The sequence below is a fragment of the Ovis aries genome, unplaced genomic scaffold (genome assembly GCF_016772045.2).
Source record: "Ovis aries strain OAR_USU_Benz2616 breed Rambouillet unplaced genomic scaffold, ARS-UI_Ramb_v3.0 scaffold_85, whole genome shotgun sequence".
Lineage (NCBI taxonomy): Eukaryota > Metazoa > Chordata > Mammalia > Artiodactyla > Bovidae > Ovis > Ovis aries.
Window position 1 is genome coordinate 1,660,002 of NW_024599827.1, and position 11,832 is coordinate 1,671,833.

Genomic DNA, 11,832 nt, shown 5'->3' on the forward strand with positions numbered 1-11,832 from the left:
ATTCATACTATTCTCTATCCAGAGATTCCAAGTGAACCATAGTGCTAGATCTGGCAGGTTGATATATTTTGTGTGTGATATTTTAAAATTTTTTATTAAAAATTAGGGTGTTTTCTGTTAAAATCTGATATATAGCTTCCTAAACCAAATTTCACTGCAGATGATGATTGCAGCCATGAAATTAAAAGACGCTTACTCCTTGGAAGGAAAGTTATGACCGACCTAGATAGCATATTAAAAAGCAGAGACACTACTTTGCCAACAAAGGTCCATCTAGTCAAGGCTATGATCTTTCCAGTGGTCATGTATGGATGTGAGAGTTGGACTGTGAAGAAAGCTGAGTGCCGAAGAGCTGATGCTTTTGAACTGTGATGTTGGAGAAGACTCTTGAGAGTCCCTTGGACTGCAGGGAGATCCAGCCAGTCCATCCTAAAGGAGATCAGTCCTGGGTGTTCATTGGAAGGACTGATGCTGAAGCTGAAACTCCAATACTTTGGCCATCTCATGTGAAGAGTTGACTCATTGGAAAAGACCCTGATGCTGGGAGGGATTGGGGGCAGGAGGAGGGGACGATAAAGGATGAGATGGCTGGATGGCATCAACAACTCACTGGACATGAGTTTGGGTAAACTCCAAGAGTTGGTGATGGACAGGGAGGCCTGGCGTGCTGTGATTCATGGGGTCTCAAAGAGTCGGACGCAACTGAGCTGAACTGAAACCATATTTCTAGTATATTGCAGTCTCTTATCTAAATTGTTTTTCCAGCCTTGGAAGAGATCTCCTGGCATCTTTTATGAGGAATAGCATTTATTCCTGGATAAATTTAAGCAGTTTGGAGTTTTCTCAGAAGCAGTGAGTGAGAGAAGTATAGCATGTGATATGTTGCTTTCACAACTCTTCCAAGTCTTAACTCCTGCCCTCTGCTAATTTCAAAATCCCACAGTGAAAGAGCACTGTGCCATCTATTTCCACCTGTACATATTCCATTGTTCAATTATAGCCTCAGACAGGTGAGGATTGGAAAGGTCAGGATAACTCTTGTCTACGACCATAAGCATTTCTTCACTTCTCCTTTCTGGTAAACAGAATCCTCAGAGAGGGTGAATGGATAGCAAAGTCCAGAGATCTTTCTCTGATCTCAAGGTTTCACCTAAGCTTGGATTTATCAGTGATTTGCACACTTACATACTAGGTTAACCTCAGATGAATTTAGTAAAAGTTTTAAATATATGCTAAAATTACATATTATAATGCTGCTAAGTCGCTTCAGTCGTGTCTGACTCTGCGACCCCATAGACGGCAGCCCACCAGGCTCCCCAGTCCCTGGGATTCTCCAGGCAATGTAATATGTAATTACAAAATTACATATTGAGCAAGTTCCGGGAGTTGGTGATGGACAGGGAAGCTTGGCGTGCTGCAGTCCATGGGGTTGCAAAGAGCTGGGCACGACTGAGCAACTGAACTGAACATATGCTAAGATTTTTTTTACCTCATTTTTACTTTACATCTTTCCCATTTGAATTCACCTTATGTGGAATACTACACAGTTAGGAATTGTAGTGAAGTTAGTTTTACTGAGGTTTATGCTTTTATTTCTACAGGTCCTGCTCAGTCTGGAATTCTGTCAGATCGGGAGGTGGTCAATCTCTTCCTTCATTTCACTGTCAATCCTAAACCCCGTGTTGAATACATTGATCGACCGAGATGCTGCCTCAGAGGAAAGGAGTGCTGCATCAATAGGTTCCAGCAAGTAGAGAGCCGGTGGGGCTACAGTGGCACGAGTGACCGGATCAGGTATTAGCCATATTGGAGTCTCAGGAGTGGGCAGGGCAGTGGTTAGCCTTTGACTCTCTGTTCATATCCTGGGAGATGATTAACCACATTTTATTTTATACTTTGTTTAATACATGTCTAACTTGATACAGCAATAAGGGAGGCTTACTGGTCTCCTTACTGAATTATGAGCGAGGGAACCTTTTAGGAAACAAGGAAGGAAGGATTGAATGGGTCTATGAGTTTTGTAAGGCTTGTCTCTGATGGGGAGCTGAAGTCTAGACCTTAATTGATCAAACACTGTTTTAAGAGTCTTAAGGCTACAGTTTAATACATTGAACATTAACTCAGTTTAGTGTAAGTTTTTTCTTTGCATAGATGTTACATGGAAAATATCTCAGTATACATTTATAACAATTTTGAATGGGAAAAACATTTTTAATCTTAAAAGATGTATGCATGTAATCCTTTCGGAATTTATATTTGCCCTACCGTGTTTCTTAGGCTAACTGTGAAAATAGGATATGTATCTGTTTTCATATTGAATGTTAATAGCACTTTGGTATAAAACTAGAAACTAACACCAAGTCTATTTAAAACTAGAACTCCCAAGGGGGAGAGGACGCCTGTAAATATTGGGTTAAAATAGAAATAAAAATGCATTTGTGGCCTATTTAGTAGTAATTCACACAATGAGAATACTATGTATGAAAACTTAGGGGATGAGGCCAAAGCATCACAGAGAGAATTAGCAATAATTAACTGCCTTTACTAAATAGAGTAGAAATAAATGATTTAACCATTTCACCCATGAAGGTAGAAAATGAATAGCAAAAAACCATATGAAAAGAGAAAAGAAATAGATAAACATAGAAATTAATGAATTAAAAATAGTAAATTGCTAAATCCATAAGCTGGTTCCTGAAAAAGACCAATAAAATAAACCTCTAGCAAAGGTAATAAAGAAACTACATCTACAAATAATGGAATATAATCATATACTGAGGATGTTTTTATTTTAATTCTGGGTTTACTCTGTGCTAATAAATTGAACATCTTCATGGAATGGATCATTTTATAGGCAAATATAAATAATCAAAATTGACTGAAGAAGAAAGCCTGACTAGACCAGTTACCATGGAAGAAATTAAAAGTTATCAAAGAACTGTCCCTTCACAAGGTGGTTTTGACAGGTGAGTTTGATCAGACCTTCAGGGAACAAATTGTTTCCTTGAACATTCAAAGAGGAAAATACTTCTTGGTTAATTATTGAAGGAAGCCTAACCCTTATACAGGAATCTAACAAGCTCACTGATATAGAAAAGACATCCTACCTAAAATAGCTTATTGAATCTAGCAGTACCTCACAAGGATAATACTATAAAAGCAAGTAGATGTAAATCAGAAATAGGTGTACATCAACTATACTCCAGTTTTAAAAAAAGATAAATCAGAGTTGGAAAAATACATCCAGTGGAGATAAATATGCAAGATCCAAGTTCTGCCATCTTAAGTTTGGTTCTGAAGCTGTAAAGTTATAGAAATTGAAGTGTTTATAACAAGAAAGGCACACATATTGCTCAGGAGAAGGGTGGCCATTTCAGATACAGAGACTTAAGTTCCTCCTGTGGTTTCTTAGAAAGAGGACACTGAGCGATACATTGAACATCTTTTAAAGTAACATCCATCCAACAGTGAGTTTTGTAGGGCTATTCCTAAAAAAGTCCATCAATGGAAAAGGAGTGCAAAGAAACCATAAAAGGGAAAGTTTGTTTGGAGTTTGAAAGAATAGCTCAATACTAGGAAACGTGTTACTTTAACTCACCATGGTAGCAGATCAAAGAAAAATAAACAGTGTATTTGGATAGATGTCAAAACTTTTGATAAAATTTCACCTTCAGTCCAGGTATAACTATTAATAGGCTGGGTCTAAAGGAATACTTATTTTAACACAATAGATTATCGAACCCTCAAGATAGGGGTGCCTGGTAACGTTGCTGATTTCAGCAATATTGTTTTAACGCTTGATTGATGTAGGCATAAAGGATAAAGAAACATAGTAATTAGCGCAGCATTGTGAATCAAGTATACTTCAATATAAATAAATAACTATTGGAAAGGAAGAGTCTTTTTCATTTTTTGCAGATAACATCTGTGTTATATCCATCAGATCTGTTTCTCCTTTTATAATTGGTATTCCCCCTTTAGTAACCTGAAATGAAATTTATAATGTGTTTCTTTTTTTTCTTTTAAGAGTAACTTTTTCTTGTATAATTATTTAGTTTTAGCTTTTTCTCATTGCAGCGAGCCGGAGCTATTCTCTAGCTGCAGTGCCTGGGCTTACTGCGGTGGCTTCTCTTGTTGCAGAGCACAGGCTCTGGAGCACTGGCTCAGTAGTTGTGGTGCACAGCCTTAGTTGCTCTGCACATGTGAAATCCTCCCGGATCAGTGATTGAACGCATGTTCCCTATGGATTCTTTATCACTGAGCCACCAGGGAAGCCTGTAGTTCTTTTTTTTTAAGTGGTATAATGGCTTAGATATAATGTAAAGGAAAATAAATGTAACTGATAGTAAAATAAAATGCATACCTCAACGTGTAGGCACTTGGGCAGCAACAAAAGACAAGAAGCAATCAGACATAGTACCTGTGCACACCAGCACGCTGAGACAGCTGCAGGTGCAGAGAACAGGATGTGGAGTGCTGCTAGTTTTGTCATTTTCTTTAAAGGTTTTCAAGCAAAGCACATTACAGTCCATCCTATTTTTCCATATTTGAGAACTCATCTACTCGCTAGAATTTATTTGTGACCCCCAAGTCAACACCGGTAGTGTGTTCTCAGTCATTCCCAGGAAAGATTTGAATCATTCATAGAATTTAAGATTATACTCCACATAAGTCGGGTGTGTGTGGTGTTGTTTAGTCGCGAAGTCATGTCTGACTCTTTTGCGACCCCATGGACTGTGGCCCTCCATGTTCCTTTGTCCATGGGATTTCCCAGACAAGAATACTGGAGTGGGTTGCCGTTTCCTTCTCCAGAGGATGTTCTCAACCAGGCATTGAACCCTCATTTCCTGCATTGGCAGGAGCCTCCAGGAAAGCCCAGGGTGTGTATACATATTCCCCCAAGAGCAGTGGTTTAGTATTTGCTGATTCTTTGTTTGTGAAAACTATAAAATATAACTGCCACAAACAATGAGAATTGACCAAAATTCTACTTGCTTGATTTGAATTGTAATCACCTCTTGTAAAAGTCCGTGAATATTAAAATTACCGTAAAAATCTTTGGTCTATAAATAAGTTTTAATTAGGTTCAAAGCTCATAGTTAAAAACAGGTGTTTTATCTGCATGAATTCTGACCGGACACTTGAACTAATTGGGGTTCTTTTTTTTGGAAGCCTGTCCTAAGCATTGCAGTAAACCTGGTGGCCCTGGCTGCCTGCTAGTAGTGCTTCATAATCTTCATGAAAACAGAACATACCTCCTTGGGGTGGAAAGCCTTTTGAGAACAAGTATTCAACCCAGACAGCTTCGGGATCAGTAAAAATCTGTTAGAATCAATAAAAAAAAATAGTGGTCAGTTACAAAATGTATTTGCAAAAGCCAGTGATGTTCTCATGTCATTAAAATTCCATTACAGGGATGGATGGTGCTGGTGGTTAGCAGCAGTGTGAATGTGCTTGTACCACTGAACTAGGGACTTTAAAATACTTAAGATTGTACATTTTGTTATATATTTTGCCACAGTAAAAATTTTTAGGGAATTGCCTGGCAGTCCAGTGGTTAGAACTTAGCACTTCAATGCAGAGGCCCAGGTTCAATCCTCGGTCAGGGAAACTAAGATCCTGCCAGCCACACAGCACAGCCCTCCCCCCAAAATTTAATGTTTGAATTTTCATTTTTAATAGTAAAAACAGACCCACCTGCAATAGTAACAAATAACAAAGTAGCAGAATTAAATCCTATAGGAAATGTACAGTGTGGTATACCACCTGAAGAACTGGAGAACTTTGACACTGAACTTTGTCAGAATCAGACAGTGTCTTTCCAGACTAACTCTGTGTTATGCAATTCCTTATAGAGGTCACATGTTTTGGGTAGGGAGGGGTGGGTTGGCAAAACTATCCCAAAATTAATCTGCAAAAATAAATACTTCTTTTAAGAGAGTGGTATTAATATGAAAAATATTGTAAAGCTATAATAAGATAGTGTATATAAAGAGTTCAGAAACCAATCTAATGTAAAATGAACATTCAGAATGTGAGGTAAGAATTAACCACTGGAAAAATAAAGTTCTGTCTTTACTGATGCCGTCTTCCAGCATTTGCATAAATGAAAATTTTAACATTAAAAAAATGAAACTGAGAAAGTGTTGGAACAGAATATTTATTATAAGGATGAGATAGGCCTTTCTAAACTTGGCATAGATCATAATTAGACTACAAATAAGTCAGAATGTTTATATCCAAAACCACCATAAAATTGAAAGATAAATGACAAATGAAACTTTCTGAAATGAATATTACTGACAAAGCATGAACTTTCAAATCCACATGAAAAAGACACTCCTCAGCCAAGAAAAATGGGAAAGAACATGAGTGGGATTTTCATTAAAAGAGAAAATCCAGTAGACCGTATGCATATAAGCAAATGTGCTGACGCATTAATGGTGGTGGTGGTGGTTTAGTCACTAAGTCGTGTCCAACTGTTGCGACACCATGGACTGTAGCCTACCAGGTTCCTCTGTCCATGGGATTCTCTAGGAAAGAGTACTAGAGTGGGTAGCCATTTCCTTCTCCAGGGGATCTTCCTGATCCAGGAATCAAACCCAGGTCTCCTGCATTGCAGACAGATTCTCTGCTGACTGAGCTAAGAGGGAAGCCCAAACTCATTAATAATCAAATATAAATAGAATTTGTCAGTCATCAGTTTCTCAACAGTAAAAAGATGATACTTGTAGTTGAGAGTGAGATAGCAGTGATTTTGATTCCTTCTTGGGTGTAAAGTTTTATAATCTGCCCAGAAAGCAGTTTGATAAAGTTCATCTAATGCCTTAAGAATATACCTTTTCTTTTCCCCAGAAAATCTTACAGGAATTTATTCTAGGAAATAGCCAAGGCACTGTTAAATGATTTAGCTATAAGATTGTTCATCATGGCATTGTTATATAACAACAAAAATTGCAAACAACCTTGATTATCTAACATATAGGAATTAGTTAAATGAATCGGTAATAATCTTTCACCTTTTTATATGAAGTTATAAAAATATATATTGACATGGTTTTTAAAATAGCACATGTATATTCACAGAAAAAAGTCTATTTTTCTGTTCTTTAAAAATAGAAGTAAAAGTCTGAAAGGGAAATGCACCAAATTAAAAATGAAGTTATCTCTATTTAGTATATTTAGAGTTGCTTTAAATTTTTCCTCTTATTTGTTTAGCTACATTTTCTAACTCTTTAAAATAGTATATTGCTTTTTTATAATAAAAGCTATATTATAAATTTTTAAAATTTTAAGGAGAGTCTCATACTGGGAGTTTTAGCATGATGTTTAAGAGTGTGACCTTTTGATTCATGCAGCACTGGGGTTGTGTCCCAGCTCAGGTATGCAGTTTTGATCCAGGCAGGTTGATTTCTCTAAACCTCAGTTTCTTCAACTATAAAAACTGACAGTGATGAAAATAATACTGTTACTTAGTTTATAGAACTATTATGACTAAAGGAAATAATTCATATAAAGAACTGGGCTCAGTGCCTAACACAGGAAGTGCTCATAAAGTGGTAATGCTGTGGTAGTAGTAATAGTAAAATTAAACTTGTGACTTCAGTTCTTGAAACATGAAATGTTGAGGATAACTCCTTTATGTTATAGATTCTTTCTTATTATACAGTCATTTGTGCCATTTGTGCTTGATGCTAATTTTCATACGTTTATAAATGGAGTAAGGTGGGTCTGTTTCCTAACTATAGTGACCAGACTGGACCTGCTCGTTGTTCTAGTGTGGAATCCCATTCTGATCTGCTGGTGTAACTCAGGTCCTATGCCCAAGTCCTCTACCACCTATGCTGTTACAGCAGTCTGCTTCCTTCACAGTTCTTAGCACAATTTATAATTAATGATTTAACTCTTTGTTTACTTATCTATAATCAGTGTCCTCCACATAAGTGCAGTAAGGCTGGAAACTGCCTTGTTGACCATTATTTCTGCAGGGCCAGGCACAGTGCCTCCATCTAATATGCCCTCAGTAGACCAACCTAGATAGCATATTCAAAAGCAGAGATATTACTTTGCCAACAAAGGTCCGTCTAGTCAAGGCTATGGTTTTCCAGTGGTCATGTATGGATGTGAGAGTTGGACTATGAAGAAAGCTGAGTGCCGAAGAATTGATGCTTTTGCACTGTGGTGTTGGAGAAGACTCTTGAGACTCCCTTGGACTGCAAGGACATCCAACCAGTCCATTCTAAAGATCAGTCCTGGGTGTTCTTTGGAAGGACTGATGCTAAAGCTGAAACTCCAATACTTTGGCCATCTGATGCGAAGAGTTGACTCATTGGAAAAGTCTCTGATGCTGGGAGGGTTTGGGGACAGGAGGAGAAGGGGACGACAGAGGATGAGATGGCTGGATGGCATCACTGACTCGATGGACGTGAGTTTGAGTGAACTCTGGGAGTTGGTGATGGACAGGGAGGCCTGGCATGCTGCAGTTCATGGGGTCACAAAGAGTTGGACACAACTGAGCAACTGAACTGAACTGAAGTAGTCATCTAGCTGAGGAATTGTCAGAGTTTGGGCTGCTGCTGGTTAACACTTCTGTGTTCATGAAGGAAATGTGCAGGCAGATGTGGACTAAAATTATCACAACAGAAGTAGGCGTGTAGGCTGAAATGCTTGACTCAAAGGTGTACAGTGCAGGCAACAGATTCTAGTTAAGTTCCCATTAAGTTACTCTAGCTAGAGGTTTTTGGTAAGCAGAAGACATTTCCAAGGATGTTTAATTTTTAATAGTTTTCTTTATTATGAGCAAAGTTAGATGTGCTGAGTAATACTTAAAAAATGTATAAGCATTTAGAACATGAATGCTTATTGAGTTTTGTATATTATTTGATATTTGTTCTCATTTCCTCAGGTTCACAGTTAACAGAAGAATCTCTATAGTTGGATTTGGTTTATATGGCTCTATTCATGGCCCCACGGATTATCAAGTGAATATACAGGTACACTTTTCTCACCCACTCTGTACCATCTGAAGTATATAACAAATGTAATTTTGCAGTAAGGTATTGTTTTGATGAAATCCAAGTTTCAGTATAATTATCAAAGGCATCAGAAAGCCTGCTAGTAGCATTTTAAATGTAGAGGATTCCTTTTTACAATTGATCTAAAGTTTGTGGTTTCAGAAAATTGGGGTCCTGTGGCTCTTAACAGAACCATTCACTATAAGGAGCTCTCCTTTGTCCAGGAACCCCTTCTGTTAGCCCTTCCTATCTGCAGTGGCTATCTGCAAACACCCACCTGCTTTCTTCATGATACTTGAACTCTAGAGCTTGAAACTGCCTGTAACTCCTGGTGACATCGCTGGTCTCTGATGGTCTGACTATGCCCTGCCCCATTCTTAGGTCTGATCCACCTCAGTTTTTTTCAGATAAGGCATGGTCACTTACCCTTGAGGAAAGTGAAGCACCTCTCTGCTTCCCTCCCAGTCCACCAGTGTTCTCCACACTTTCCATTGCATGCCCTAGTTAGTAAAATTATTTTTGAAACACATCCACATTGCACTTTTATCTACTATATACATACACCTATGCAGTACTATACTAATTTTATACGTAAATAAAAACACAAAGGAAAAAAGGAAGTAAACAATATTTCAGACTTCCATCAACAGAAAAAACTGCCCTCTCCAAAATGTTAACATTCTATTTTTAATACTGAAAACATGAGTGAACTTTGTGATCAAAATACATCATTAGTCTTCAGGACCACACAATAATTCAAAGACCTTGTCTGATGACATCCAGAAAAGATACTTCTTCACAAAGACTCACAAAGTAGCTCAGTCATGTCCAGCTCTTTGTGAACCTATGGACTATACAGTCCATGGAATTCTCCAGGCCAGAATACTGGAATGGGTAGCCTTTCTCTTCTTCAGGGGATCTTCCCAACCCAGGGATCAAACCCAGGTCTCCCACATTGCAGATGGATCCTTTACCAGCTGGGCCACAAGGGAAGCCCAAGAATACTGGAATGGGTAGCCTATCCCTTCTCCAGTGGATCTTCCCCACCCAGGAATCAATCCAGGATCTCCTGCATTGCAGGTGGATTCTTTACCAACTAAGCTATCAGGGAAGCCCCCTCAAAAAGACACCTCATTCCAAATGGAAGAATTGTTTTATTGGCTGGGCTAATGAAATCATGCTCATTTTTAAATCCTGTCCACTAAAATCTAGTGAAATTCAGCTATAAATTTATATCATTCATATCAATTCATCGCTCTTATAAATCAGAAAGTTACAGTTTTAATATTTTTAACAAATAGGTTCAAAAGCCACTGAAATTTGTTTATCTGAGAGATTTTAAAGGTTAGAAAATAAAAAATCACAGAAGACCTCTGAGGGATATAAAGATTTTCATGGTCACTCCCGGTTTTACTCTATATATTGTTGAGATCCTATCTAATAGGATCTGTAAACCCACTTAGGCAGGCTGTGTAATCTGCAGGCCTGGGAGAGCGAGGGTCCCATGATCATTCTCTATGGCTGAAGAGCCCTCTCTTCCTTCAGTGCCTGTCACTTGTTACATGAGACTCCAGAGCCCTTGTTTACAAACTGAAGGAGGGCATCAGGGTTATGGGTGTACTTAGCTGATAAAATAGAAAATGAATAGAAATAGGACTTCTCTTTATGTTCTTCCACTGAGTGACTGGTCTTATGCACCCTCTAGATACATTACCAGATAGATCTCCCTGGGTTTGAATTTCAACTCTGCTATCTCCACGGTGTGACTGTGGGCAGATTATGTGACCCCTGTAAGCCTCAGTTTCCTTGTTTACTTTGATAGGCATAGTACTTACATTATAATGTTCTGAGGACCAGTTGAGCCGATGCCTGTAAAGTGTTTGAAACAGAGTCTGTTGCTATGATTGTCGCTCTAGTTTTACAATTTGATTCTCACAGTAGCCTTAGGAAGAAGGCAAACAAATTTTTTCCCAAATTAAAAGATAAAACTGAGGTTCAGAGAAGTGAAGTGGCTTGCTCTAGGTTACATTGCCACAACCAAATCTTGTGTCTCCACTACTTCATTCCTGGGTGCCAGCATGTCTTTTGTTTCTTTTAAATTTTTTACTGAGCTGTGATACAGTGTGGTCCCTTCGTATCCTCGAGGGGTTGGTTCCAGGACCCCACGTGGTTACAAGAATCCATAGATACTCAAGCCCCTTATATAAAATGGTGTCATACAGTCAGCCCTCCACGTCCACAGGGGCCAATTGTATATACAGAAAAGTACACATAGTTATAAGTGTATGACTTCCTTTTCATATACTGTGGACTCGGTTGTGTAACCAGCAGCCCGATGAAGGATTAGTGCATTACAGCACCCCAGACATCCGGCGTGATCTTTTCTGTTCTCTTTCCCCCCAAGGTGGCCACTGTCCTGATCTTCCACTGCTTGTCCTGGTTCAGCCTGTGTTCCTATTACTCTTTTTATCTGAAGTATGCAAAAAGATGGCTTTGTGAGCCTTGGCTTCCACACATACTGCCTTTGCATGAAGACTTTTCTCTTATAACCTGGACCTCTGACTTGAGCTTTTAAAACTCTTCTGTGTATGTAGCCTCACCACTTCCTGACAAAATCAGTGTTTCCTGTCCTCCTCCACTTCATCTCAAGCACAACTCTCCTACTGCAGGTGCTGTTCTGAATCATCCCTGTTTACTTGTCTTCTCATAACTAGAAGCTCCTTGAGGGTATCTCAGTGCCTGGCACAGATTATGGGACAGACAGAATTATCATATTTTAAATATCCACATAAGACGTTACAGGAATTTCCCAGCAACA

General features: G+C 38.6%; 1 protein-coding gene across 7 annotated transcripts in view; it reads left to right on the forward strand.

Moving 5' to 3' along the window:
* BTBD1 (BTB domain containing 1) overlaps positions 1-11,832 on the forward strand; it is a 47,261-nt gene that overhangs the window by 32,587 nt on the left and 2,842 nt on the right. For 6 of the 7 annotated variants that reach the window (XM_060408763.1, XM_060408765.1, XM_042242645.1 and 3 more), the window contains 2 exons: positions 1,602-1,794; positions 8,906-8,993. In XM_060408763.1, coding sequence (XP_060264746.1) covers positions 1,602-1,794; positions 8,906-8,993 — 281 coding nt within the window. The remainder of the gene's footprint in view (positions 1-1,601; positions 1,795-8,905; positions 8,994-11,832) is intronic. The other variant, XM_027957103.2, reaches the window with a different exon arrangement.